Source organism: Thalassophryne amazonica, chromosome 18, assembly GCF_902500255.1.
Source record: "Thalassophryne amazonica chromosome 18, fThaAma1.1, whole genome shotgun sequence".
Classification (NCBI taxonomy): domain Eukaryota; kingdom Metazoa; phylum Chordata; class Actinopteri; order Batrachoidiformes; family Batrachoididae; genus Thalassophryne; species Thalassophryne amazonica.
The window spans coordinates 8,275,126-8,302,829 of NC_047120.1; the positions used below are offsets into that span (position 1 = coordinate 8,275,126).

Consider the following 27,704-nt stretch of genomic DNA (forward strand, 5'->3'; position numbering starts at 1 on the left):
TTTCTCCATCCGATGGTACAACCCTCAAGATTCCATCAGCAACTCAGGTTGGAAAGGGTTAAAGTGTGTGGAATATCATTCTAGGGGTTACATTTGACATTCTTGGCATCTTTTCAGGCTGTTTACCAAGTTATAACATTCATTCAAACTGTTGTGAAGTGATGCCTCGAAAATTTTGAATAATATGCTTATTTTGGCCGATTTCATGAAACTACTCCATTAGACACAAGGGTTTGCATGCAATGTTCTTAATAAATATTAACTTCCTTGGTATCAAAAACTTCCTTATCTCCTTAACATTTTGCACTATTTCATTTGCTTATAGCTTATTGCACAATGTCACAAGAAAATAATGTGTATGCTGGTACCACAGATTGTCACCTGCCCCCCAAATCAGTGACCTCTTGATGCCCAGTGATGTCATCAATGATGTCATGGCAATTTGCATACTATGAGAAGTTAGCGTGAACTAAGACCTTTCCAGTGATACCAAATAGTTGTGATTTTCTTTATTGCAACTATCTGTTAGAAGCATTTTCCTTTCCCCTACCCCTATATTTTTGCTGACTTTTCTCCGAGGTGAAATGGCAAACATATGGCCCTAGCATCAATTCGCAAGAAGATCAGAAGGGCTAACAATTTTTTCCCATTGCAGAATCACCCTACCTATCAAAATCCACATCAAACAAAAGTATATCATGCATGACCACCTCCATCCCAATTTGAGGCCCTTGGCTCCCCTACTATGATGAAAAGCATAAAAAATTAAATTTTTGTAGTGTAATATTCATTTACAATTGTCATCATGTGGATTCTTTATGTTGTTTTGACTGCAGCGACTCTCTGGTGCGCAAGGGATTATGGGATACATGAAAACCCCGAATGTGCAATATTCCCATGCAATATGATTCCACAGTTGTATATAATTCTCATTTTACATTTTACTTGGTCCACATTTTATTTTATTTTATCTTATGTTTATTTAGTTGTACTTATACTCTGAATAATTTATCGTTAAACTTCACTATCTTTTATTTGGCTAAAAATTACTTGCACCACAGAAAGCACCTTTTTGGAGTTGCACTCAAATCTCGTTGCAATGCAAATTACAATGGCAATAAAGGCGATTCTGATTCTGATTTATGGAGGTTTTAATGTAGTATACGGAATAAAGTTGAAGAATCCAGCAGAAGAAGCCTTTTGTTGTGTTTTGGTGATTGTTTTGTGCTCACTGTGTCCTTTAAACGGTGGTTATAGTTAATAAAATATTAATAAAAAGACATTTCTGTTGAATGAACTCTTGTAACCCCAGAAACCAGACGGCCATTGTCTACGTCATCCGCATGGCCCCGCCTTTTAATCGCCCTATCGCCTAACAACACAGCTTCGCCTGTTTTGATTGGATGAGGCCACACACCTCCGCTCCGTGATTGGAGAATTTACATGCACGCGACCCTGTTGTGATTATTGCACCCACGTGCGTCTGCGCCGCAGTCATATATAATGACATCATTATATTAGTTGTATTTAAAAATTAAAAGAGAATAAACGTGAGCAACAGAGGAGTTTATGTTGAGTCGTGTTTCCTTCCTCCGACGTTGTAAGTGAAAGTGATGCGTCATCCTTCACCGGGTCAAAACACACAAATAGTGTGTCTGTTTCCTGATCACCCTTTCACAGTAAAGCTCCAAAAACAGCGCACCTCATTTTTTAGGAACCACTGTTTATCTCAAATGAAAAAAATAGATTTTAGTTTGTGTCCACTGAATGTTTCGTGACAAATGTTTCTAATTTTAATTGTTCCGTTTTCTAGACAAACGCCAGCAAACGTGGCGGTTGAATTATTGAGTTCTTATGATTATTATTATCATTATTATTATTATTATTATTATTATTAAGACGCCGTTTCTGTTTTCGCCTCATTTTGTCTGGTTTGACAGAAATCCTGACGTCACGGGGCGGGGTCTGACCTCCAGTAACCCCGGCTGAACGAATGAGAGCGCGGCCTGGGCTGTGATTGGACGGTAGGCCTGATCTCATGTGGCGTGTCTACGCGCACTGTGACACATTTAAACTGTTGGCTGCAGGGAGGACAAGCTGAGGAGGCTGGTTTAAAACCCTGAAGCTGCTGGAAGCTGAGGAGGCTGTTTTTTGTGAAGACTGCTCAGCTGGAGAACACTTGGATAGAGGTGAGTTCAAGCTGCTCTCTGACATCATAAAGGCTGTGTGTGTGTGTGGTTCATCAGCAGTATTTTAAAACAATAAAACATAAATCTTTTTTCTTTGTGGTTACTGGATCAGTAACTGTTTTAAATGTTGGCACAAAGCTTCTTTTTCATGAAGAAAATTGATCTTTTATTAGTAAGTGGGAGAATTTAGGTTTTTTGTTGGTATTTGGGCCAAATACCAATCAAACCCCATCACATTATCTTCATGTTAAAAGCATATGATGTAGTTAACTTTAATATTTATTGAATCTCCACAAACTTATTTCCAGCACTTTTTTTGTCATACCTTCTAAAAGAATGTTGACACCTTCACCTCTCACTCACTTATCTTCAACCGCTTATCTGGGATCGGGTCATGGGGCAGCAGCTATAGCAGAGGACCCCAGACTTCCCTTTGACCACCTCTGACTGGGGGATCCTGAGGTGTTCCCAGGCCAGTGTGGAGATACAATCTCTCCACCTAGTCCGGGGTCGTCATGACCCAACCCTCATGACCATAGGTGAGAGTAGGAATGACGATTGACCAGTAGATCGAGCGCATCACCTTTTGGCTCAGCTCCCTTTTCGTCACAACAGTATGATAGGACAAATGCACCACCGCCCCTGCTGTGCCGATTCTCTGGCCAATCTCACGGTCCATTGAACACCCGTGAACAAGACCCCGAGGTACTTGAACTCCTTCACTTTGGGCAAGACCGTATTCCCTAACTGTAGTAGGTAATCCATTGGTTTCCTGCCGAGAACCATGGCCTCAGATTTAGAGGTACTGACCCTCATCCCAGCTGCTTCACACTTGGCTGTGATCCAATCCAGTGAGTGCTGGAGGTCACAGGCTGATGAAACGAACAGGACCACATCATCTGCAAAAAGCAGTGATGAGACCCTGAGCACACCAAACTGGAACCCCCCCCCGACTACGCCTTGATATCCTGTGCATGAATATCACAAGCAAGATTGGTGACAAGGCGCAGCCCTGGCAGAGGCCGTCCCCCACGGGAAACAAGTCCAGCTTACTGCTGAGCACCCGAACACAGCTCTTCCTTTGTGAGTACAGAGATTGGATGACCCTAAGAAGGGACCCCCTAACTCCATACTCCCACAACATCTCTCGGGGTACCTGATCATACGCCTTCTCCAAGTCCAAATTAGAGAGGTGGGGCCAGTTTAGTTGGCTGCCTGGGTGGTTGCCATCCAGCATCCATGGCACTTCTGCAGTGTGGCGGATGTGGCAACGCACATTTTCTCAGACCTGATCTGATCCAGACCAGTCTCAAGACAGTTTCTGCATTTAATAGGAATTAACCCCGAGTTCACCAGGCAGCTGAGACGTCCACTTAGATCGTTAGTCAGATTCCAGAATCATGCAGCATCTTTCCAAAAGTGGCTGCCAGTTTTGGAAGTACAAATTCTATGCACCTTTGGTTCACCTTCAGATGTTGTGTGGAACACACATCTTTAAAAAGGTCTCAGTCTTTTTGTTGCAAACTACTCCACAGTAGTCAACAAAGGTGTTCGTGGCTGCCATCATGTGGCCATGAGTGGAACTGACGGTTCACTGGACATTTTTTGGCTAGCATGAACAGACATGGACATGTGATAACGAGCGAAACTTTGGTGGTGGATTGAAACATGGTCATGGTTATCAAGAGTGGCAGTTTGTATCGATTTTCACAAATGAGCAGTTAATTGAAATTATTATAAAAATTTATACCAAATCACATCATGTGTCATTTCAAACCACCACACACACAAGTAAGATCTAATTCTTACCCAGCCCATGAGCAAGCACACTGGTGTTCAGGGAAAAAAACCCTCAAGGCTTTTTGACTGCAGGAAGAAACCTCAATGAGTTGGGGTGACCACTGATCCTCCATAGGAGACCGTTTGTGTGAGAGGACACCAAAGTCAACAGACCTGCTGAAATTATTACAGACCTCAATATTTGTTAGTATTTTTAATTTTTTGGCCCCCAGTGGGGCACTCATCACAGGGGCCCCCAGCGGGACTCTTGACGCGTGGCCCCCGGCGGGGACCTCGTCAGCCCGTGGAGATGTAGGTGAAAGACTGACTTCTATCATCCCAGTAACTCTGGTGTATAGTGAATAAAAGTCACCAGCTGTGTTATTTGATGGGATTCTTAGTTGCTGAGGAAGCAACAGAGTCACTAAATCACACTTCTCTAACTGATTCCAGGAAGGGCCGACAGGGTGCACATTGTCTTTGTAACCACCGACTCCACCAGGTGATTTCACTGATTAACTGATTCCACCTGCTCAAACTGATGTTAATCAGTGAATCACCTAATGGAGTGGGTGGTTACAAAGAGAACCTGCACCCTCTTGGCCCTTCCTGGAATCAGTTTGAGACCTCTGCACTAAATGGTAACACTGTGTCCTAAATGGTAACACTTCTGGAGTACAACAGTTCCAGGAACACGTGTGAGTGCGGAGGAGTCCCGTTCAGACGTGCTGTAACATGAGTTGTATTCGCGCTGCCACTCATCCGTGTGACCTGCTGAGCCGCCTCAGGGCGCTGACGCATCCGTGCACGGTGACACATCAGGGCTGCTATGTCCCTCAGGACAACAGACAGTAGTTTTATTATTCCATTTGTGAAAAGACTCTAAAATACAATGTCCACTCCCCACTCACAGACCTCTTCATCCATTTGAGTGTTTTCGATGCTGTTGTCCAGCAGCTTTTCCTACATTTAGGAATGCTGAGGTCCACTTGGATGCGGGTTGTTCTCCACCATTGGCCTCAGTGTGAGGGCATGGGGTTGGGGATGACGTATCATTGGCCCACTCCTTTGGATGGGGGTTGTCCTATATTGCAGGCTCGTGGGGCAGCCTTCTTCCTGCCTGGAGGGTCGTTGGATGTTCCATCTTGCTGAGCAGCTGTTTCATGGTCCCTGTGGTTGCTTCTTGCTGACTGGTAGCACAGTGCTTGGATCACTCTTCTCTGATCCTCATCCAGGTTTCCCTACATTCAGGTGGTATCTGGTTCACAAGTCAAAGTCCACCTGTTTGCACCTCCTCCACTGCTCCTCCTTTACACGGTTTTAAAAAGGAATAGTTTGGACCATGTATCATCCTTACATTACGGGGTAACATATGTCACATGTCATAGAATCCAATATACGTAGACCTTGTTTGACCTTTACTTTGGAGACCAAGCATTCAACACTATTCCATTTATTAATCCTATTAGCTCAACCAATAATTTGCATCACTTTTTACCAAAATTGGAGCAACTTTAACTTTTGACCCCTGTACAAAATGACACTGACCTTTGTCACCATTCTTTTTTTTTTATCCCGTAACGCCATAGAATTCAGTCACACATGGTCCAAACTATACCTTTTTGGAATCTTTATGATCAGGCAAATAATGTGGAATATTTTTCAATATGATTGGAGCATCTTTTAATTTTGACCTCTGTGTAATTCTTCAATTGACCCCACCTGACCACCGATTGAAAAGTCAAGTGGCCAATCGTTTTTTCAAAAGAGGAGTGTCTAAGAAGTATTTCTGCCGAATTTTATGCTTTTATCACTATTTGCATGATTGTTTCATTTATCTGCTGCACTAGCTGTAGCACATTTAAAAATTATTCTCAGGAAGCAGATTTATGTCCAACTCTGTCCCATAATGTAGATTAAATGGAAATCACTTGTTTTTCACTAAATCAAAGTGAAATTAATTTTCTAGATTCAGTATAATCCATCAATCAAATTGACACCAATAGACTTAAGTTATTTTGGACATTGTGTAAAAGGCTGTTATATACATTTCAAAAACATTCCATTCAACAGGAACCTGAAGCTATGAGACCACCACCAGTTTTACAAAATGACAAAACCCTGAGAAATATTTAATCTGTGCTCCAAAAAAAATGTATATATATATTTTTAGCTGCTGTTTTGCAGTTGTGTTTTCTCATCTGAGATGGCATTGCTCAGAGAACAGAAAAAGCCAATGTGGGTCTCAGAATCCTTCCTATGAAGAGAACTGTCAAATCCTCACAGCTGTTGTGGTTTTGCCACTCTGAGCTAGGATTGGACCCCAGGATGCAAAGCAGCCAGGACACAAAGGGTTAAGTGCAAAAAAACCAAGATACTTTAAATGTCCAACATGACAGTGATAAACAGTCGGGACCAGTCAATCCCACGTTAAAAAAAAAATACAGTAATACAACAACAATCCAACAAGGAGATAACAAAAAAGCAGCTGTCAAAAAGGACAGCGAGGCGTAAGAATAAGAAAGAACTTTATTAATCCCGAAGGAAATTGTTTTGCCAGAGCACTGAAACAGTAAAGGGTAAACATTGCTTTTTTCTTTTTTTACAGTGAGAACAATGAGTACATGTTCATGCAAAATGACTGAAGACACTTGCACAAGATGCTGACAGTATTGCACATAACTCTGAGTAACCGTAAACTCTGATCATTATGTATTAATTCTGCACAAGGGGGAGGAGTTATACAGTCTGCCTGCCACACAGGACTGCCACTGCCCCGTCTTTGGCTGAAGGTGCTCTGACAGGACATTGGTGTGGCATGCAGGGGGTGGGAGGTGTCCCTGATGAACAGTTTCCTTGAAATCCTCCACCGACACCTCCATCACAGACTCCAGCTCCACCCCCAGAACAGAGCCAGCTCTCCTGATGAGCTTCTTGAGTCTGTTCATGTCGGCAGCCTTCAGCCTGCTCCCCCAACAACACAACAGCGTAGAAGATGACACTGGAGACCACCGAGTGATAAAACATCTGCAACATATTTCTGCAGATATTGAAAGATCTGAGCCTCCTGAGGAAGTACAGTCGGCTCTGACCTTTCTTACACACAGCATCTGTGTTTGCAGTCCAGTTTGTTGTCTGTGTGGACACCCAGGTACTTGTAGATGTCCACCTCAGTTCCATTAATGGTAACTGGGTTCAGATGGGTCTTCCTTCTTCTGAAGTCAACCACCAGCTCCTTTTACTTGGATACATTGAGCTGCAAGTGGTTCAGTCCACACCACTCCACAAACCTGTCCACCACACTCCTGTACTCAGCCTCCTGATCACTGTCGATACAGCCCACAATGGCAGAGTCATCCAAAAACCTCTGCAGGTGGCAAGACTGACCAGAACCTAAAGTCTGAGGTGTAGAGTGTGAACAGAAAGGGAGACCAGAGGTAAGGTAGTTGGTCATCCAGGCCACCAGTGAAGCCTCCACCTTCATGTCCTGTAGCTTATCGCTGAGCAAGTCTGGCCAGGTGGTGTTGAACACACTGGAGAAGTCAAACGAACATAACTCTTACAGTGCTGCCTGCCTCCTCCAGGTGAGAATAAGCTCTGTGGAGTAGGAACATGATGGCAACCTCCACTCCCCTGTTGCGCTGTACACAAACTGCAGGGGGTCCAGTGACTATTCCACAAAATCACAAACACGGGTTTGTGATTTGTACAGTTTGTATTTGTAAGTGTACACTTTCAAATAATGATAACGAGGTGCAGATGGTCAGAGCGTGAGGCAGGAACGACGATCTGAAAGTAATTGACCGGCAGTGAGGAAGCAGACAGGTGTGACTTATACCAAATGAACTAATGAGTAACGGGTGTAACACATCAGTGGAAGGACGAACACAACATGTGAGAACAGAGTGAACACAAAGTGGCTAAAACAGTCATCTACTGAGAAGTAGAAAATGAAACAATGATTACAAAATCCAACAGAGGAGGAAAACAAAATCAACATATGATCTGCATGAAATCTAACAAGAGCAACGTGGAAATAAATCTGTGTCAAACAAGAACTACTAACAGAAAATGGCACAAAGGTGAAAATGGGTATTGGAACAGAAATACATTAATCAGTTGGCAGAATAAATAACGCAGAGCACAACAGAGAAACATCGTATTGCGAGGGACGTGACCCTCGGATACGATGGAGGTGCCAGATGCAGCGCACAGCTGACAGGGGTGACATGATGACAACTGCATGCAGCAGAGGGACAGGAAGCTGACACAAGGAAGAACACACATACAGTGAGGAAAATAAGTATTTGAACACCCTGCGGTTTTGCAAGTTCTCCCACTTAGAAATCATGGAGGGGTCTGAAATTTTCATCTTAGGTGCATGTCCACTGTGAGAGACATAATCTGGAAATCACAATGTATGATTTTTTTTTTCCATAATTTATTTGTATGTTACTGCTGCAAATAAGTATTTGAACACCTGTGAAAATCAATGTTAATATTTGGTACAGTAGCCTTTGTTTGCAGTTACAGAGGTTAAACATTTCCTGTAGTTTTTCACCAGGTTTGCACACACTGCAGCAGGGATTTTGGTCCACTCCTCCATACGGATCTTCTCTAGATCTTTCAGGTTTGGAGTTTCAGCTCCCTCCAAAGATTTTCTATTGAGTTAAGGTCTGGAGACTGGCCAGGCCACTCCAGGACCTTGAAATGCTTCTTACAGAGCCCCTCCTTAGTTGCCCTGACTGTGTGTTTGGGGTCACTGTCATGCTGGAAGACCCAGCCGTGACCCATCTTCAATGCTCTTACTGAGGGAAGGAGGTTGTTTGCCAAAATCTCGCAATACATGACCCCATCCATCCTCCCTTCAATACAGTGCAGTCGTCCTGTCCCCTTTGCAGAAGAGCACCCCCAGAGTATGATGTTTCCACCCCCATGCTTCATGGTTGGGATGGTTTTCTTGGGGATGTTCTCATCCTCTAAACATGGTAAGTGGAGTTGATTCCAAAAAGCTCTATTCTGGTCTCATCTGACCACATGACCTTCTCCCATGCTTCCTCTGGATCATCCAGATGGTCACTGATGAACTTCAAATAGGCTTGGACATGTGCTGGCTTGAGCAGTGGGACCTTGCTGCCCTGCAGGATTTTAAACCATGACAGCATCATGTGTTGTGACTGTGGTCCCAGCTCTCTTCAGGTCATTGACCAGGTCCTCCTGTGTAGTTCTGAGCTTTCTCAGAATCATCCTTACCCCACAAAGTGAGATCTTGCTTGGAATTCCAGACCGAGGGAGATTGACAGTCATCTTGTTTCTTCCACTTTCTAATAAATAATCATAACAGTTGTTGTCTTCTACCAAGCTGCTTGCCTGTTGTCCTATAGTCCATCCCAGCCTTGTGCAGGTCAACAGTTTTGTCCCTGGTGTCCGTAGACAGCTCTTTGGTCTTGGCTATGGTGGACAGGTTGGAGTGTGATTGATTGTGTGAACAGGTGTCTTTTATGCAGGTAACAAGTTCAAACAGGTGCGATTAATACAGGAAAAAAGTGCAGAATAAGAGGGATTCTTAAATAAAAAGTAACAGGTTTCTGTAAGCCAGAATTCTTGCTGGTTGGTAAGTGTTCAAATACTTATTTGCAGCAGTAACATACAAATGAATTATTTAAAAAAATCATACATTGTCAATTCTGGATTTTGTTTTTTTAGATTATGTCTCTCACAGTGGACATGCACCTAAGATGAAAATTTCAGACCCCTCCATGATTTCTAAGTGGGAGAACTTGCAAAACTGCATGGTGTTCAAATACTTATTTTCCTCACTGTAGATACATATACCCACACACATGCAGCCAACAAGAGAAGAGATGTACATACGTGCGTACATACATACCAACACACACGCAGGCAGTGGGACAGGTGTGCACGCAGACAAGAGAAGGAACATACTCTAACACACAGATTGGAGACAGGAGGAGGTGCACACAGTGGACAGACATGACATGACCCACGCACACACAGCCGAGGGGCAGAACACATACTTACACACACATACGACAGAAGTCACAGACTCAAACGGGAGGGTGCCCACGCACACCAGGCACATAGCACACACACACCACGTGAGATGCGACGCATGCGCTCCCACATCCATACAAACACGCAACCGGGAGAAAGAACATGACAGATGACAAGGGCTCACATAAAAGACACAGGGACACTCAAATAACCCGTCCTCATACTGAACATAACACATGGCACTTTCAATCTGCTGTACATTGTGTAAGTTATGTATGAAAACAATATTCCAGAGATGCACATTTCCTGAAACTGAGGCCAAAACAGGTCAGTATTTCTAACACATCAGTGATCACGGATACATAATGTTCAGGTTACTGAAATACAACAAATCGGAACAAATATGTCATTCGTAAGCAGAAGTACACGAGTGTCTGTTCGTCCCAAGCAGTTAATCGCGTTGTTGTTGTGAAACTTGTGGATTCTAACTAATAAAAGAAACTTCCTATCCTGAATTTTAAAATTTCCATCATGGGGGTGCGTTTTTTTTTTTTTTCCTTTTTCCAACTGTCCAATGAGCTTATGCCATGGTGATGCATCCATACACAAAAAGCTTCTTCTACTTCAGTTCTTGATGGATTTTTATTCCAGCAGTTTTATTTGCTTCATTTAAGCACTGTGCTCAATTCTTCCTTGCAAAATTGAGTTTTGGGGAAAATATGGACTTCTTTCTGCTGAAAACAATCAGGTCAGACACAATCAAACGGTCATGAATTTTGCAGAGAGGACGATTCTTCACTTTTATCTTACATTAACAAACCTATGTATAATATAGTCATGGATATTGGTTCAAAATTCCCTGATGTATTCTCTTTATGTAATAACCATGTTTGCCTCTTCTGTGTACCAGGAACAACTGACCGTAGAGATTTTAAAGAAAACAAGTCGACATTATCATTTATTTAATTTATGGTCCCCTCTTACACAGTGATGTGCTGTTTAGACAAATACCATGACTGAAGGGAATATTTGGACATTCATAGGATCAGTTACATAACACAATGGATGTTTAACGGCTCTTTTATAGCGCACAAATCCTCAGATTACTGCACGGTATCCTAACTTTCAAAGTTGTTACACAAACAGTTATTTTCAAATTCGTAACACTGAAAAACACCATTTTTACTTTAATTTACAAAATGTTGTTTACTGTGGCTGACGGGAATAAAATGCAGCCGAAATACGTCTTCAGTTTATGATCATTTAGATTTTGTTTCATCTAAACTCTAACATTTATTCATCACAAAACTTTTGGGAAAAATATAGACTTTTGATTATGAACCTGTGAAATGGATCCAAGATAGATGATGTTCCTGAAATGTGTGTTGGCTGAGAGGTTTTCAAAAAAATAATAAAATAAAATTACAAAGATTTAGGAAGATACCGGCAAAAATATTTTCCACAGTCTGTCAATGACGATCCCAAACACATGAAAACCAAAAGGACTTGTAAAGAATTTAATTTCCTTGATCTATGTTGTGTTGGTGGGGGGGTATATCTCTGAGAATAAAACTAGTTAAGCTGTGCGTCATTGATGTTAGATATGTTCTGTACTGTTGATGGATTTTTGGTTCTTACTGTTTTAAAAATTTTGTCCTCATGTCTAAAAATTGGATCCTCCTTCTTCTTTTGTATTTCTTAAACTGGAGAATATCACGGGGTTACTGCGCAACCTGTACGTCTTCAGCTTTAATGTAAAAAACTGTCTGTTTTTATGAAATCTTCTTTCTTTTCCTGCACCACAGTAACCCACCATGGAGGAAGTCGTCATAGCAGGAATGTCGGGTCGTTTGCCCGAGTCCGACAACTTGGAGGAATTCTGGGAAAACCTCATTAATGGTGTGGACATGGTGACAGAGGACAACCGCCGGTGGACTCCAGGTGAACGTTCACTTAAAGTCTGGTTAGAAATTAATTTTGTACAATGGGAATGTCTTAATGCACCACATGACAAGGACGAGAGTTTCATAAAGTGAACGCGTAAACGTCCTTTACTTTATCTCTGCTTACACCTCAGAAAGTCACAAAGCAGACGTACGAGGTCTGTTAGAAACCTATCCGACCTTTTTATTTTTTAAAAAACTATATGGATGAGGGAGCGCTGCTGAGCTTTCAATGGAGTAGGACGTGTGTTTGGGAGCTCCTGCCAATTTCGATTATTATTATTCATCTGCGCGTTTTAGTTACAAAATTGTATTGTTTTTACTTACTGACGTTGTTTGCCACGGGGTGTAACCTCAAATCATGCCAACATGTCTGGAAAGAAGGCAAAAACTTGCTAAACGCTATTCAGACCCAACTGAGGCCTACTGTACAGGCTGCAGCCCCCCATGCAGGTGAGCAGCTAGCTCCGGCCGAGCCCACCTCAACTAAAGCTAGCCCTGACACCGCTGCTCTTAAATTCGAGGTAATGACATAGCTGAAAGAAGACATAGTGGGAATCATTAAAAAGCAGTTACAAGAAACGCTGCTACCGATGCTACATTAGCTAAGCTAAAAAGTACCGTGGGAGAGATGGAGAACTCACTAACTGAATGTTCTGATAACATTGTTATGATGAAAGCAACCATTGATAGCCTGACTGCTACTGTTGTCAAGCTTGAAAATAAGTGTGAAGATTTGGAATCTAGATCACGTCGTAACAACATCCGGATTGTGGGAGTTCCCGAGGGCGATGGCACCTGCGATACTGCTGCAGTGGCAGCCTTGCTGAAGGAAGCTTTCGCTTTGGAAAAGGAGCCGCTTTTGGATTGTTCATATCATACCCTCCAACCAAAGCCCAAGCCTGACGAACGTCCATGAGCTGTTGTGTGCAGGCTTCATTACCACAGCGACTGTACTGACATTTTGCGCTGTGCAAGAGAGCGCCGTGAGATTAAAATCAGGGGCATGACGCTCTCTGTTTTTCCGGATCATACCGTCAAGGTAGCCCGGGCTTGGGCTGCATTCAATGAGGTGGGCCGTCTTTAATCCGGTTGTAACGCTCCTTAATCTGTGTGACGCCCAGAGTATCCTCACCGAAAGCCGTCTGAATCTTCCGAATGGTTTCCACCTGGCTGTCTCTCACAGTTTCTGGAAAAATTTGATTCAGCGCTGCTTCAATCGCTCAGCCATTTCTCTGACAATGAAAATCCGACGAGGGGGGTGGACCAATGCTCACTCAAAGCTTGCCCACAGGCGAATGACGCAACCGACAGGTGTGAAAAAAAACTCACGCATGCGTACGAAGGTTCAAGCTTGGCTGATGCAAGCGCACATGATTCAAATCCATATAGTTTTTTAAAAAAATAAAAAGGTCGGATAGTTTTCTAACAGCCCTCGTATGTCCTGGGAGTCAGCACCACTCTGTCTATTCCAGGCTGAACAAGAAGGGCCGAGATAGGTTTTGAACAAATACTTACAAATACTCACCTTGGCAAGTAGTTTTACTGATGAGCTCCTCAACTTAAAGTCCCGATCATCTGTGCTGTCACCTGCTGAGGTGGTCAGTACCCATGAACACCTGCACCGACTTGGCCCTTCATGGTACACCATTACCCACTCCTGGTCTGTATTGAGTGCCAGTGTCGCAGACCAACAGCCTCCATAAAAATCAGTCCCCCTGATGACGCGGTTCATGGATTAACACCTCATTTCTGCTTCAAACTGCACTTCAGTCATCTATCTCGGCGACAGATAACTGAAGCTTTAGTACAACAATCTTTTCCACATAAATTCAGCATTATTTCATCATAAAAGATGGCTGAAGCGATCAGAGCGCCACAGCCAGACGAGCTGCTCGCTGCTGTGTTACCGTCATGTCAAAGCGTCACTGATTATCACCTTGTTTCTGCTTAAAACTGACTTTAGAATGATTTAAGAGGTTTTACCTTTATCATCTGTTGGTTAATAATCCCGTTAATCCATTTGATTGCTTTGGGTGAAGAGACTTCGTCTCAGACGTGCTGCTGTGGTCTGAAATGATGCATGACTGATGCAAAAGGCGGACCATTTGATCTGCGACACCGGTCCCAAATCTGGATAAATGAGCATTGCTTCAGGAAGTTGCTGAACAACCAGGATGAACTTTTCCAAACCTATAATCTAGATCATAATCATATTTCCATATGAGACTGGCTGAGGCCTGAGTACACAGATGCTGTTAAGCAACAGGATGCCAGTGGATGGTCTGCCTCTGCTGCGTGAAGAGCAGAGTGTGTCCTGAGGGATCGGGAAAGGAAGAAAGGTAGAAGTGTCACCATGAGAGTGGGGGGGGGGGGGGGGGGCGCTAACATAGGGGGAATAGAAAAGGTAGACTGTCTGTGAGCAAGTGGAGGAAGGAAAGGAAAGAGTGTTTGAGGTTAGGTGAGTGTTTGAAGCTGGAAATTAAAGTGGCAGTGATGAATGTCATCAGCACATATGCCTGTAGACTTCAATGGGCATGTTGGTGAAGGGAACACAGGTGATGAGCTCATGGGTTGATGTAGTATCAAGAAGAGGAATGTAAAAGAGCAGATGGTGGTGGATCTTTACAAAAAAGATGAAACTGGGTGTGATTAATATGTCTGTTAAGGAGTAGCATTGGAGGAGGTGCAAACAGGTGGACTTGGTCTTGTGACGCAGATGCACCTGAATGAGTTTGTAGAATGTACGTGGCCAGGCAACACAGAAAGGCAGTTTGTAGGGTGACTTTAGAAGAACGTAAGGACCAAAGAAAAATCAGATGGTGGAGGTTCAAGGAGGAAGACGGAGATGATGAGATGCTGGTACCTGTTCAGCAAATCAGCTATAAGCGTTGCTGATATTTCCAAATGGGGAACAAAGACGTGCACTGTTGTGGATTTACTTTTGTTTACGTTGCTTTCTTTTAAATTTCAAACTACATAATCTTAGACACACTTTGCTTTCATGGCATCATTTGTCACCTTTCTGAGCTCACTGCAGCACATTTGAGTTGCTGCTGAAATTGTTCACTGTTGTCCTGTTTGTGGGTAGGAGATAAAGAGCAACAAATATACTTTCAGGGACAAGCCCTATTATCACTCGCCTGCCCCCATCAGACACACAGCACTTTGATTGCTGTGTCATCTGCCCAAGTGAGGATGCGGTGGAAAGTAGACGTGTGTTGCGGTTTGTCGATGACCCAGAGCTCAAACGTGTCGACAGTTGTGCAGGTGTCAGTGTCTCTGTCCACTTTGAACTCCTCATTATTCACATTAAATCTCGTGAACACGTACCGACACGCTGTCTTTCTCATTTACCTCGTCTTCCTTCTCCACTGGGAACCAAAAAAAAAACCCGGCGCTTTTTGCGCCTGCTTCAGTGATTGCAGCCGAAAACAAAACAGTCTTCCATCTTTCCGTGTGAAGTGATGCTATGTTTGTGCTGCGCACTGGCAGGCTGTCCCCGGACAGGGTCAAGTCCAGCGACATCACGCAGAGGTTCGAACCAGACTGTACTGTCCCAGTAGCAGCTCTGTGTATTGACTTTGGCACTGGTGCAGGTTCTGGGACTCGGGTCTGGACCTTCAGACTCACGTCTTCAGAACTTAGTGTGTCCCAGGACTCAGTGGACAAAAAGTCTAATGAGAACCCTGCAGTTTGATCCCAGGAAATATAAGGTCACATGGTTTGTACCGTGTACGGTACATGTAGTAACACGGATCAGATCACATGTACACATGTCTCTCTCTTTAAAACTTCTTTACTTCCCATTAATTTAAAGCAAATAATGTACTTGATTATTTTATTTCTGTCAACTAGATCAAAAATCCCTGTGTCTCTGTCTCTGTGTGTTGGTCTCTTTGCGTCTCTGTCTGTCTCTCTCTCTCTGTGTCTGTCTCTCGTTGTCCAGGTTTCTGTAGTCCTACTAGCCATAAACGTCTCCTTTCTTCAGTTGCGCCCTGATATGTGATCTATAGTAACGCAGGTCCGTCTCTCTGTTTGACCTGATGTGACGGTCTTTCACTGTGACGGCATCAGAATGCTAAGAAAAGCGTTTGTGCAGTGGAAATCGGCATCTCCGACATGGCCAGCTTACGGGTTTGTGAGGTCACGTGAAAACACCCTTTTTTTTTGAAGCATAGAGTAGCCTACTTAACAAGTGGTGCTGGTACAAATTTTGGGCTCTACTAAATATTATAATATGCCATAAATTGGAATATTATAAGGTCACACAGGACATGTTTACAGTTGGATTCTTGATTTAAATAAATGAGTAGTTTTGTTTGCACGGTGAAATCCATGAAGTCTGAATATTTAAGTATTGGGGGAGTCTGGAATTTTGATAATAGAAAATGTGTAGGAACCCTGTATCTCAAAAAGTGGGACATGGTTTTCCATCTTTTGCATTGGATGTATTTGTATCTTTATTGTCACAGCCAAGTGGCCTCTGTGTGTCAGGCCCGGCGCCAGAAAAAAAAAATTAATGGGGCGATGAGTTTATCACAGGGGGCGGGGTCGCCCCCCACAAAAAAGTGCATACCAGAGGGTACCTGCCTCTGAGCGTGCGTAATGAATTGGGTGCGCTCCTAGAAAGCTCGTGTATTTAGGCTACACCTTTGTAAGAGACTGACTAAGAGTAAAGAGTGATCTCCTGCATACCACAAAACCAAACCAACAACTGATCTGAGAAACGACACGAGACAGTAGATTAACCCCACATAAACCTTTCATGTAGATATACAGTGGTCCCTCGTTTATCGTGGGAGTTACGTTCTAAAAATAGCCCGCAATAGGCGAAATCCGTGAAGTAGTCAGCGTTATTTTTTTTACTGTAAGGTTGTAAAACCCCTCACTACACACTATACACTTTTCTCAAACAGGCATTAACATTTTCTCACTTTTCTCGTGTGTAAACACTCTCAAAGTTCAAACCTTAGTACAAAAATAAGACCAACCTGTTTTCAGGCCCAAACATTTGTTTGAGAAATAAAAATAGAACATTTTCCTATAAATAATTATGATGGCTTTTAGAACTAAAGAATTTAATTTTAACGATCAACCTATGAGGGTTAGGGATACATAAATTATTAATAGTGACACCAGTATTTCACAGTTCCTCTGATCGCTCCTCTGCGTCCTGGCGCCGCACCACTGTCGCGCCTTTTTCCACTCACACCTCGCTGTAGGTGTCTTTTTCTGAGTGAAGAACACAGTTATGGGTAGTTGTTGGCACTCTTTTTTTTTTTTTTTCTTCTGGGCGAGAAGATTCTTATAAACAGACACGCAGAACACAATGCGCGTACTCTCCCCTCGCGGTGCCGCAACAGGTGTCCCGTCATCTTGACAGAACACCGGCCTGCTTGATGAGGATGCAGAGCACAATGCGCTTTTAAAAAAAAAAAAAAAGCATGCAAAATTGGACTAAAAAAATCCGAAACTGCGAGGCGCTATATTTTCCAGTATTTCTTTTTCTTTCTTTTATTTTTGATAACTCTCATATCCGAGGGGGCGAGGTTGATGACGTGAGGGGGAGACGCCCCCTCGCGGCGCCGGGTCCGGTGTGGGTGTGGCTTTGTCACAGAGAAACCAGGGAGAGCTGACATTTGCCATTTGGTGTGCTTTTATATTTTGGGTCAAGGCTGTGAAAACAGTTGGTAGGACAAATTTTTTTTTTTTGAGAATTTAGCAATTTTTAACTAATCAGCAACTAACATTGTGCTGCAGTGCATCCTGGGACTTCAGGGTTTTGGGGTTTTAAATGTTGTTGTGGTTCATGCGAGTTTAACAATGTTGTTAGTGTTATTGATTTATTGTTTTTGTAGTTAAGTATTATGTTGTTGTTACCATGAGTTAAATATGTCGTGCTTTTAATGTCTTCTGCCACGTCTGTGTTTGCCAAATTAAAAGTCCCTGCTTACAGCAGAATGCAGAAAAGGCAAGAAGCTGTGCGTGTATGCAATTTTGATCACGCACAAACTGTGGAGAGATGATATTTGCCGTTTTGGTAAGTTTATGTATTTTGGGTCAAGGATGAACTGTGCCAAAACCAAATGCTGATAGGACTAATACTTTTTGAAAGCTACATATGATAGCTCACAACAATGGGCATTGATATTTACATTCTGGACTCGTATGCCAATCCAACAGGGGGTAGTAAATCATCTTTATATTAAAACTGTGAGTGCGTGTGTGATTATATTTAGTAAGTTCAATATAAGTACATAATTTTAAATGTGTTTAAAAATACATGGATGGTACACAAAAGAACCATCTTAATGACAGATTAATCAATGACAAAAATAATCATTAGTTTCGGCCCAGACCAGTGTCACATGAACCAAAACTCTCCAAATTAAGAACCAGGTCATTGGTGTGGTTGAACTGGTGCTTTAATTTTTCCTCCATCTCTGTGACAACAACAAGACAGTTTCTAACAAGGATCCTAGACGGGGACGTCCAGAACCACTGACTGGTTCCACTGTGTTGGAGCAAATTGTGACTGTTTTCCTTTTTTGAATTTCCAGGTCTGTACGGCCTTCCAAAGCGGAATGGTAAACTCAAGGACATCAGCCACTTTGATGCAGCGTTCTTTGGGGTCCACCCCAAACAGGCGCACACCATGGACCCGCAGCTCCGCCTGATGCTGGAGATTGCTTACGAGGCGATTGTTGATGGAGGTTAGTGACATTTGTCTTCACTGAGGGTTAACTCTAAAAGGAACGCTTCAAACACAAATTATTGACATGGTTCACATGTTCCATTGGAGTAGAGCTTCATGATCAGTGTAATTCCTTTAAATCTACTCCTCAATACCCTGTAATGTTTGCAGATGCTTCACTTATTAATTGTTGTTGCTCTTGACTTATTGATGGAGGAACCATTTGAATCTTTGGTCCAGGGCTGGTTCCAGAGACGCTGCGCGGCAGTAAGACTGGGGTCTACATCGGGGTGAGTGGCTCTGAAGCGGGTGAGGCCTTCAGCAGAGACCCAGAAGAGCTTCTGGGCTACAGCATGACTGGCTGCCAACGCGCCATGTTGGCCAACAGACTCTCCTACTTCTTTGACTTCAACGGTAAGCAGCAGCAGCTTGACGCCTGCCTGACGCCAGCCGTGATCAGTGCCAGTAAGACTGTTACATTGTGAAGGTGCCACAAATGGCCAAAACCATGTCTGACGAGTTTAAAAAAAAAAAGTCTTAAAACCGTTGGATTGAGAGCGGTCTCCTTGTTTTTAGGACCAAGCACCGCTATCGACACCGCCTGCTCGTCTAGCCTGCTCGCCCTGGAAAACGCCTTCCATGCCATCCGCAATGGCCACTGTGATGCTGCGTTGGTGGGCGGAGTCAACCTGCTGCTCAAGCCACACACCTCAGTGCAGTTCATGAAGCTGGGCATGCTCAGTCCAGAAGGATCCTGCAAGTCCTTTGACGCCGCAGGTAAAAAAAAAAGTGTTTTGTTCAGGAAAATGACGTCTCGCTTTTAAAGAGTTTTGAATGTCACGGCAACGATCATTAAAATCTTCATGTAAACATCCACACACACACAGGTTTGGTCAAATAAACACAAACCGCTTTGTAAACTTGATTTAAAAAATATTGGGTTTAAACTGTGAACAAACTTGGAAAAAAATGATGAAAAGCCTGAAGACACACGAGAACTGTGAAGGAACTGTGTGTGTGTGGTTCCTGGTTGGGTGGCGCAGGACTGGGTCTCCCGTCCCAGCAGACTGTACCTGAACTTTGGGGTCTGCTTTCTTCAGGTCACCCTGTGCTCCGCTGCACCGTGACGTCGCGTAACCGCAGACGTACGGCACAGCTCCAGACTGTCCGTCTGTGTTTCTTCATAACTAATATGATGTTCAAGACAGAATCAGTGACTCAGAAATGTTCGTGTTCATCCCCTGACTTGTTTGTAGTGAGCTCGCTGTAAAGGTGGTGATTTACGTGTGTTGATACTAATTAAAGGGCGCTTTGATATTTTTATTTAACTTAAAGATGTTGATAATCTCAGGTGTTCATAAAAACGTGCTGCAAAAAATGTACCAAAGTCACATAGTTAGAAGCAGAAGGATTTAGTGAAAGATGAAGTGTTGGATGAGGCTGGAACACAGCGAACGCTGGGTTGGGTGTGACACGGGTCAGAAAAACAAACGGGACAAGTGCAGGAGTGTGTTCAGACATAACAAAAGAAGAAGGGAGAGACAAAGTAAGAAAAAAGAAAAAGTTGAACGTCTCCAGTTAGCCGGACTGGCCTGTCTGCAGTCCAGCCTGACAGTTAAACCAGCCCCCGCCAGGCCTGGCCAGCCCGTAACCTGAAGTCCCTCCTTACGAGTGCCGTTTAGCGTGAGGGTGACCTGCTGACTAGGCCTTTCCTATCCGTTAGTGTGTGTGTGTGTGTGAGACTCACTGCCCATTCCTCTTGTTGTCATGACCAAGTCTCCCTGTCTGGCTGTGCTCCAGCCTCCTCAGCAGCTTCTTTGACTGTTGGCTCGAGATGCACAGTTCAGGCTTTTTGAAAAGATCTAATACACCTGCAGACTCGGTCGTGTCTTCCCACTGCATGCAGCGGCATCCTTGACGTTAAAGGATGCTGTCTCCTCAACAAAACCACCCCCACCACTCTTTACCTGGGCTGGTGAATCAGCCCACCACACCCCCCACCAGGTGTTACATCAGCGCTGACCCCGCCCCCTCAACTCCATCTACTGCTACACATTAATTTAAACACACTCGTAACATCAGTGCTGAGAGTTCTGAAATGTACAATGTGTCAGCGATGACCCGTACTGTGACCGTCCTGATGACGTGTTTGCAGGAAGATTGGAACAAAATAACACCGGGAACATTTCAACGCTTCTATCCTCAACATGCTGTCAGAAGGAATAGTGACATTACAAAGTGATAAATGCTTCTTTTCTTTTCTATGTTGCAGACCTTAAAAGCAACAATGGACAGTTATGAACAAATGAAATGACGACCAGAAAAAACAAACATCTTGTGTTCATACTGTCTGCAAGAAAATACACTGAACAACAATATAAATGCAACACTTTTGTTTTTGATCCCATTTTTCATGAGCTGAACTCAAAGATCTAAAAGATTTTCTATCCACACAAAAGACCTAGTTCTCTTAAATATTGTTGATAAATCTGTTAGTGAGCACTTCTCCTTTGCTGAGATAATCCATCCCACCTCACAGGTGTGGTATATCAACATGCTGATTAGACAGCATGATTATTGCACAGGTGTGCCTTAGGCTGGCCGCAATAAAAGGCCACTCTGAAATGTAAAGTTTTGCTTTATTGGGGGGGTCTGGGGGGCTCAGAGAACCAGTCAGTATCTGGTGTGACCACCATTTGCTTCATGCAGTGCAACACATCTCCTTCACAGAGTTGATCAGGTTGTCAATTGTGGCCTGTGGAATGTTGGTCCACTCCTCTTCAATGGCTGTGCCGAGTTGCTGGATATTAGCGGGAACTGGAACACGCTATCGTATGCACCGATCCACAGCATCCCAAACATGCTCAGTGGGTGACATGTCTGAGTGCTGGCCGTGCAAGAACCGGGATATTTGCAGCTTCCTGGAATTGTGTACAGATCTGTGCAACATGGGGCCGTGCATTATCACGCTGCAACATGAGGTGATGGTCGTGGGTGAATGGCACAGCAGTGGACCTCAGGATCTCTTCACGGTGTCTCTGTGCATTCAGAATGCCATCAATAAAATGCACCTGTGTTCATTGTCTGTAACATAAGCCTGCCCATGCCATAACCCCACCGCCACCATGGGCCACTCGATTCACAACGCTGACATCAGCAAACTGCTCACCCACACGACGCCACACACGCTGTCTGTCTGCCCTGAACAGTGAAAGCTGGGCTTCATCCGTGAAGAGAACACCTCTCCAACATGCCAGACGATTTGATGGCACTCAAGTCAAGTCGGTTACGACTATGCAGTCAGGTTGAGTCCCCGTTGAGGGTGACAAGCAGCAGATGAGCTTCACTAAGACAGTTTGTGCAGAAATTCTTTGGTTCTGCAAACTGATTGTTGCAGCAGCTGGCCGGGTGGCTGGTCTCAGACCATCTTGGAGGTGAACATGCTGGATGTGGAGGTCCTGGGCTGGTGTGGTTATACGCGGTTTGTGGTTGAGGCCGGTTGGATGTACTGCCAAATTCTCTGAAATGCCTTTGGAGATGGCTTATGTTAGAGAAATTAACATTCAGTTCACAGGCAACAGCTGTGGTCGACATTCCTGCAGTCAGCATGACAACTGCACGCTCCCTCAAAACCTGCAGCGTTCAAGTTTGTTATTATAGCCATTTCAACAATATAATAAAATACAGCTGATAGGAATGTACTTTGGTATGCTCACCTGTCTCGCACCACAATGACAACACAACATATACAAGACAAGAAGCCAAAAAAGGCACATAAATAACAAAAAATACAACACTAATACACATAGGAAAAAGTGCATGGTTACAGAGAATAGCAGCAGTAAGGTTCAGTGGTGCAAAAAGTGCAGAGAGGGGTAGACCATGGGTGTGAGGTAAACCATAAAGTGCTTAGTGCATGTTCAGGTGACATATAGCTTGTAGACAGATAGTATCCCCAAAGCATGATGTTTTACATGTGATGCTTCTGTACCTCTTCCCTGATGGTAAGAGGGTGAGTAGATGGGGTGCTGGATGGGAACGGTCAGAGGTAATGCTACTAGCTTTCCTGGAAATCCCGGTGTTATAGTGTGAAGCTATGGAAGATAGACTACAGCCAGTGATTTTAGAGGCCCTACGTACCACCCTCTCAAGCTGTGGCATGTATACTCGTATAGTCCCAGGAGAGCACCCCTTAACCCTCTTAGATGCCTTAGGTTTCTGTCTATATTTAGGAACACTGAGTAAGGTGTTGTGATCCAACAATCGGGGCTCTGACTAGAGCCTGATACGCCTCTGGAATAGACAAGTAGCACTGGTCCAATGTTTTGTCTAGCCTGGTGGAGATGTGAATCTGAGGCTTGTATCTAGGGAGAGCTTTCTGCATGGAGACATGGTTGAAGTCACCAAGCATCAGGACGACTGAGTCTGGGTTGGAGTTCTCCACAGTGTGAACGTGGTTGGCTAGTTGTTGTGCGGCGAAGGCCACTGCTGTGCCCGAAGTGACGTAGACTGCACACAGAATGATGGAAGAGGTTTTCCCTTGGCGAGTAAAAAGGGATACACTTCACTGTAAGATGCTCCAGATCTGGCGAGTAGCTGGACGATAGCGTTTTGGTGTCTCTACACCAATTCTGGTTGATGTAGATGCCGACACCTCCACCACGCTGCTTCAGCGAATCACTGGTGCGATCTGCCCGATGGAACGTGAAGCCCTCCTGTTATAACGATGCGTCCGGGAAGTTTGCATACAGCCAGGTTTCTGTCAGGCAAATGGCCGCACAGTCTCTAAAGTCCCATTGTGAGAGGATAAGAGAGGTGAGCTCATCCTTCTTGTTTGCTAATGAGCGGACATTGGATAGAATGAGGCTCGGCAGGGCTAGACTGTAACCCCGGCGTCTAAGCCAAGTTAACACTCCACCTCTTCTGCCCCTTTTCCTCAGCTGCTATTTTGGTTGTCCTCAAGAGAAATTAGGTGGTAAATCCAGAACGGAGGACTGCGAAGCCGGCAAATTGTCCCAAATGCGAATGAGTCCAGCTCTGTCATACCGAATAAGTCCATTGCATGATTCCAGTAGTACACAAAGCAACAATCATGTTGTCTCAAAAGCATCTTGATATGCCACACCTGTGAGGTGTGATGGATTATCTTGACAGACTTGTCAACAATATTTGAGAGAAATTGGTCTTTTGTGTATATAAAAAATATTCTAGATCTTTGAGTTCAGGTCGTGAAAAATGGAAGCAAAAACAAAAGTGTTGCATTTATAATTTTGTACAGTGTAAGTCAAAGTAAATGTAACAACCCCCCCCCCCCCCCCCCCAACTTGTACTGATTTGGGGTTGTGTGTTTTTGGTTTTTTTTTAACCCTGGATTGCTCCGTCTGTCTCACCGACCACCGCACTTCTTCCTAATTCATCATCAAATCAACATCCACTGACCATTCCGCAGCTGGCAGACACATTATAGATGCAAAATAATGTTTTGGTTTTTATATATTAATTTTTGGATTGAAGTACTACATCTATACCCATCTATTGCAGTTTTGGGTCATGGAGAGCTGGAGCCTTTCCCAGCAGTTGTTGCACTCTTTGTCATACTGTTAAGTGTCTGTTTTTTGTTCAGGAAATGGATACTGCCGCTCGGAGGCGGCCGTGGCCATGCTGCTGACTAAACGATGCTTGGCTAAAAGGGTCTACGCCACAGTGGTCAATGCTGGCAACAACACAGATGGATTCAAAGAGCAGGGTGAGGAAATGCAGACGCGGTGGACGATGCAGGTGGACGCGGGGTGGTGCACCGAGTCCAGTAATTGTCGGTTAAAATGGGAACTCACAGTAAATATGAACATTAAAGGACATGAATGCAGTCTACACGTAGTAAAACACAAAACCAGTACATCAGAATATTTATCTGTGCAGGAGTGTTTTCTGAGAAGTTCTACTTCCGTATCTTTTCCCATGTATGTTTTTTTTTTTTTTTTTTTTATCTGTTTATTCAGATTAATCCCTCAGACACAATTTCGTTTCAGGTCTCGACACTTTCAGCTGTTCTGTGACAAAATGTTCCAGTTATTTTCTTTCTCATTTACATATTTCATCTTCATTATCTCATTTCACTCTGTTGATTTATTCTGTCATTTTTCAGTGTTGAGGTGAATAAGGTGGCTGGTTGGTTTTCTGCCCAGCGACTGCTTCTAAACGCTCAAAAGTCCAAATTCATGTTACAGAAGTAAAACTGACATTACTGCATGTTGGAAGTAAATCTGACAGATTGGTCAGAGGGTCCTAGTTCTTCATGGTACTCTTACAGCAGTCTGTGTGTTACAGATTTAACACTCTGGACTGTATTTGTAATGGAAATAAAGCCCAAGAAAACATTCATGTATTTATCCCTGATCTGATGGAAACTGGCTGCAGAGGTGATTAGTCTTAGAAAATCCCCATATTTATTTGTAAAATTACTTGCACAACCAAAAGTCAGTCTTATATCAACCTTAAAACTGGGGCTGCTCCTAGTTGCATTGTGTCATCATGACGACGCCGCGCGCAAACAAAAATTAAACATCATTTTTGTTTGCGTCCTGTGCTCGATGCAGAAATTAAGTGGTTTCAGCGCAAGTCGGAGCAAAGCAACGTTACTCGACATGACTGGAAGCCACACACTCACAAGACGACGTTACCTGATGCCCAATGTATGATTCCTGCTGTGTTCCATTGTTCCTGAAGTATAAATCACGCAGGATTGTTTTTATACCATGTACACAATGCAGTAAAACTACACGCTCAAAAGGGCACAGAAAAAAAAAATGCTTGCTCATCAGTGTTAAATAAAGGACATAAGTCCTGCTCAGACTGATTGACAGACACAGGACATGTCCACATCAACTATAATTCCAGACATCTCCACATTTACTCACTGACGGGTTGTTCGCACGCGCATCTTGCAGTCAAAGGAGGAAAGATAAACTATAACAGAACTCAAGAACAAATATAAACTACAAGAGAAATCAAAGTGCACAGTGTAGCTGCAGCCAAACTGTGCACTTTGAAGCAGCTCGAAGCAGTTCCAGTGTGGTTGAGTTTGAGGGAAGAGCAGCAGCAGCGGCAGACTACTTTTTTTTTTTTTTTTTTTTCCCCCATGCGCGAACGAATCATCACAGCAACTTGCTCCATGCGTGAGAGTCATAAAACACAGGGAAGATGAAGACAACACACTGGAAATTGTTTTTTTTTTTTTCCTTATTTATTCCTTTATTGGTTCATTCTACTGGTGCTTATAGACTTTAATAAAGTACCAGCGCTAGTGGAGTATAAAATTACGTGCACAAACTAGCACATGCACGTACTATTTCGAGCCCTGCGTCCAGTTCCTCTTCAAATGAATGAATGAAGCCTGAGTGACCAGTGTGTTTTCATTGATTGTTTTCTACAGAAGCAAAGTTAAAACTGACTGTCCAAATACTTGTGGGCTCAGCTCTGTCCATGTGTTTGTAGACCTGGGGCCTCATGTACAAAATCTGCTTACACACACAAATGTGGCGAACATCTGTCTCAAAAGTGTAATGAACGTGGAAATGTGCAGTGCGTCACGCAAAAATCCTGGCTGGCGTACACGTTTCTTCAGCTATTGTGCCAGTGGCGACACATAGAGGTGTGATTGTGGGAACCGTTAATAGTGTGAAAACAAGAAGTCATCAGAGTGGTCTCCACATCAGAGACACACTGAACAATTAACACACCCATGTGTGTGCAGTTATATGGGTGGATATAAAAAATGATGCGTAAAATGGCACTAACAGTGGCTGTGTTAGCGTTGTTAGAGGACCTTGCGAATGGTGCATTGCGACGTGAGTGAGTATTCAGGGGATGTGAGGATTTTCTTGCAAATGACGATAACTGGCTCAAACTGTTTTTGTTACTGGTGGTGCGTGGAGAACTGCAGCCATCCCAGAGTGTGTGCGCACTGTTCTACATGCCAGGGACGAGTTTGCTTCCACACTGAATTCCACGTTCATTAGGATGTACAAATGGAATGTGCGTTTATTCATACCTACGCACACTTTGATACATCTGAATATATTTGTGCTTATGCTAGTTTCTGGGTTTTGGCATACGTCAACTTTTAGTAGGAAATCCACATAGCTCTTTGTACATGAGGCCCCTGGACCAGATGGCTCTGGTGTGCTGTAGCACTGAAATGCTCCTCTTGGTTCCTCAGGTGTGACCTTTCCTTCGGGTGAGATGCAGCAGAAGCTGGTTGGTTCGCTCTACCTGGAAGCTGGCATCTGCGCGGATGAGGTGGAATATGTGGAGGCTCATGGGACGGGAACAAAGGTGTGTCTGACCCTGCAATGCCCACTTGGTATCTGGGAAGGCTTTTGTCTTCTTCTTCAGTTCCTGCGTCAGCAGTTCAGACAGGAAGAGTCATTTTAGAAAAGATGTTTCCTTTAAAAACAAAACAAATTTGACTTCTTGTCCTCTGTGTTTCTTTGTCAGGTGGGCGACCCACAGGAAGTGAACGGCATCGTCAGCGTGTTCTGTAGGTCAAAGAGAAATCCTCTGCTTATCGGCTCCACCAAGTCCAACATGGGCCACCCAGAACCTGCCTCCGGTCTGGCTGCCCTGGCCAAGGTGAGCCAACAGGAAAACACCATCACTTTAATAGAAGAACGGAAAGGGGGGATCACTAAGAGGTCTCTGGGAGGTGGGCGGTCTGGTGACCACAGGATGCTTAGTTCAGGTCCTGATCTGGAATTGAACCTAAATCAGACAAGGAACCCGCTTATGTGCCCTTGAGCAAGATCCTTAATCCCCAATTTGCTCCCAGTGTGCTGTTCTGTCACCCCCCCATCAGGTGGAAAAGGACAGCTGAAATGTAGTCCATAGTCTATTTAGGAAAAGATGACAGGGAAGATTGTTTTTATTTATTTTAAATAAACAAAAAATACTCATCACTCATCTTCAACCGTTTTCCGGGTTCGGGTCATGGGGGGCAACAGCTCCAGCAGGGGACCCCAGACTTCCCTTTCCCGTGCCACATTGACCACCTCTGACTGGGGATCCCAAGGCGTTCCCAGGCCA

General features: G+C 43.8%; 1 protein-coding gene across 1 annotated transcript in view; it reads left to right on the forward strand.

Moving 5' to 3' along the window:
• The first annotated feature begins 2,050 nt into the window (after positions 1-2,050).
• Positions 2,051-27,704, forward strand: part of fasn (fatty acid synthase) — a 185,293-nt gene continuing 159,639 nt past the window's right edge. The window contains exons 1-8 of the mRNA XM_034193248.1: positions 2,051-2,189; positions 11,789-11,924; positions 18,490-18,642; positions 18,864-19,037; positions 19,200-19,400; positions 24,247-24,369; positions 26,842-26,957; positions 27,120-27,254. Coding sequence (XP_034049139.1) covers positions 11,798-11,924; positions 18,490-18,642; positions 18,864-19,037; positions 19,200-19,400; positions 24,247-24,369; positions 26,842-26,957; positions 27,120-27,254 — 1,029 coding nt within the window. The 5' untranslated portion in view covers positions 2,051-2,189; positions 11,789-11,797. The remainder of the gene's footprint in view (positions 2,190-11,788; positions 11,925-18,489; positions 18,643-18,863; positions 19,038-19,199; positions 19,401-24,246; positions 24,370-26,841; positions 26,958-27,119; positions 27,255-27,704) is intronic.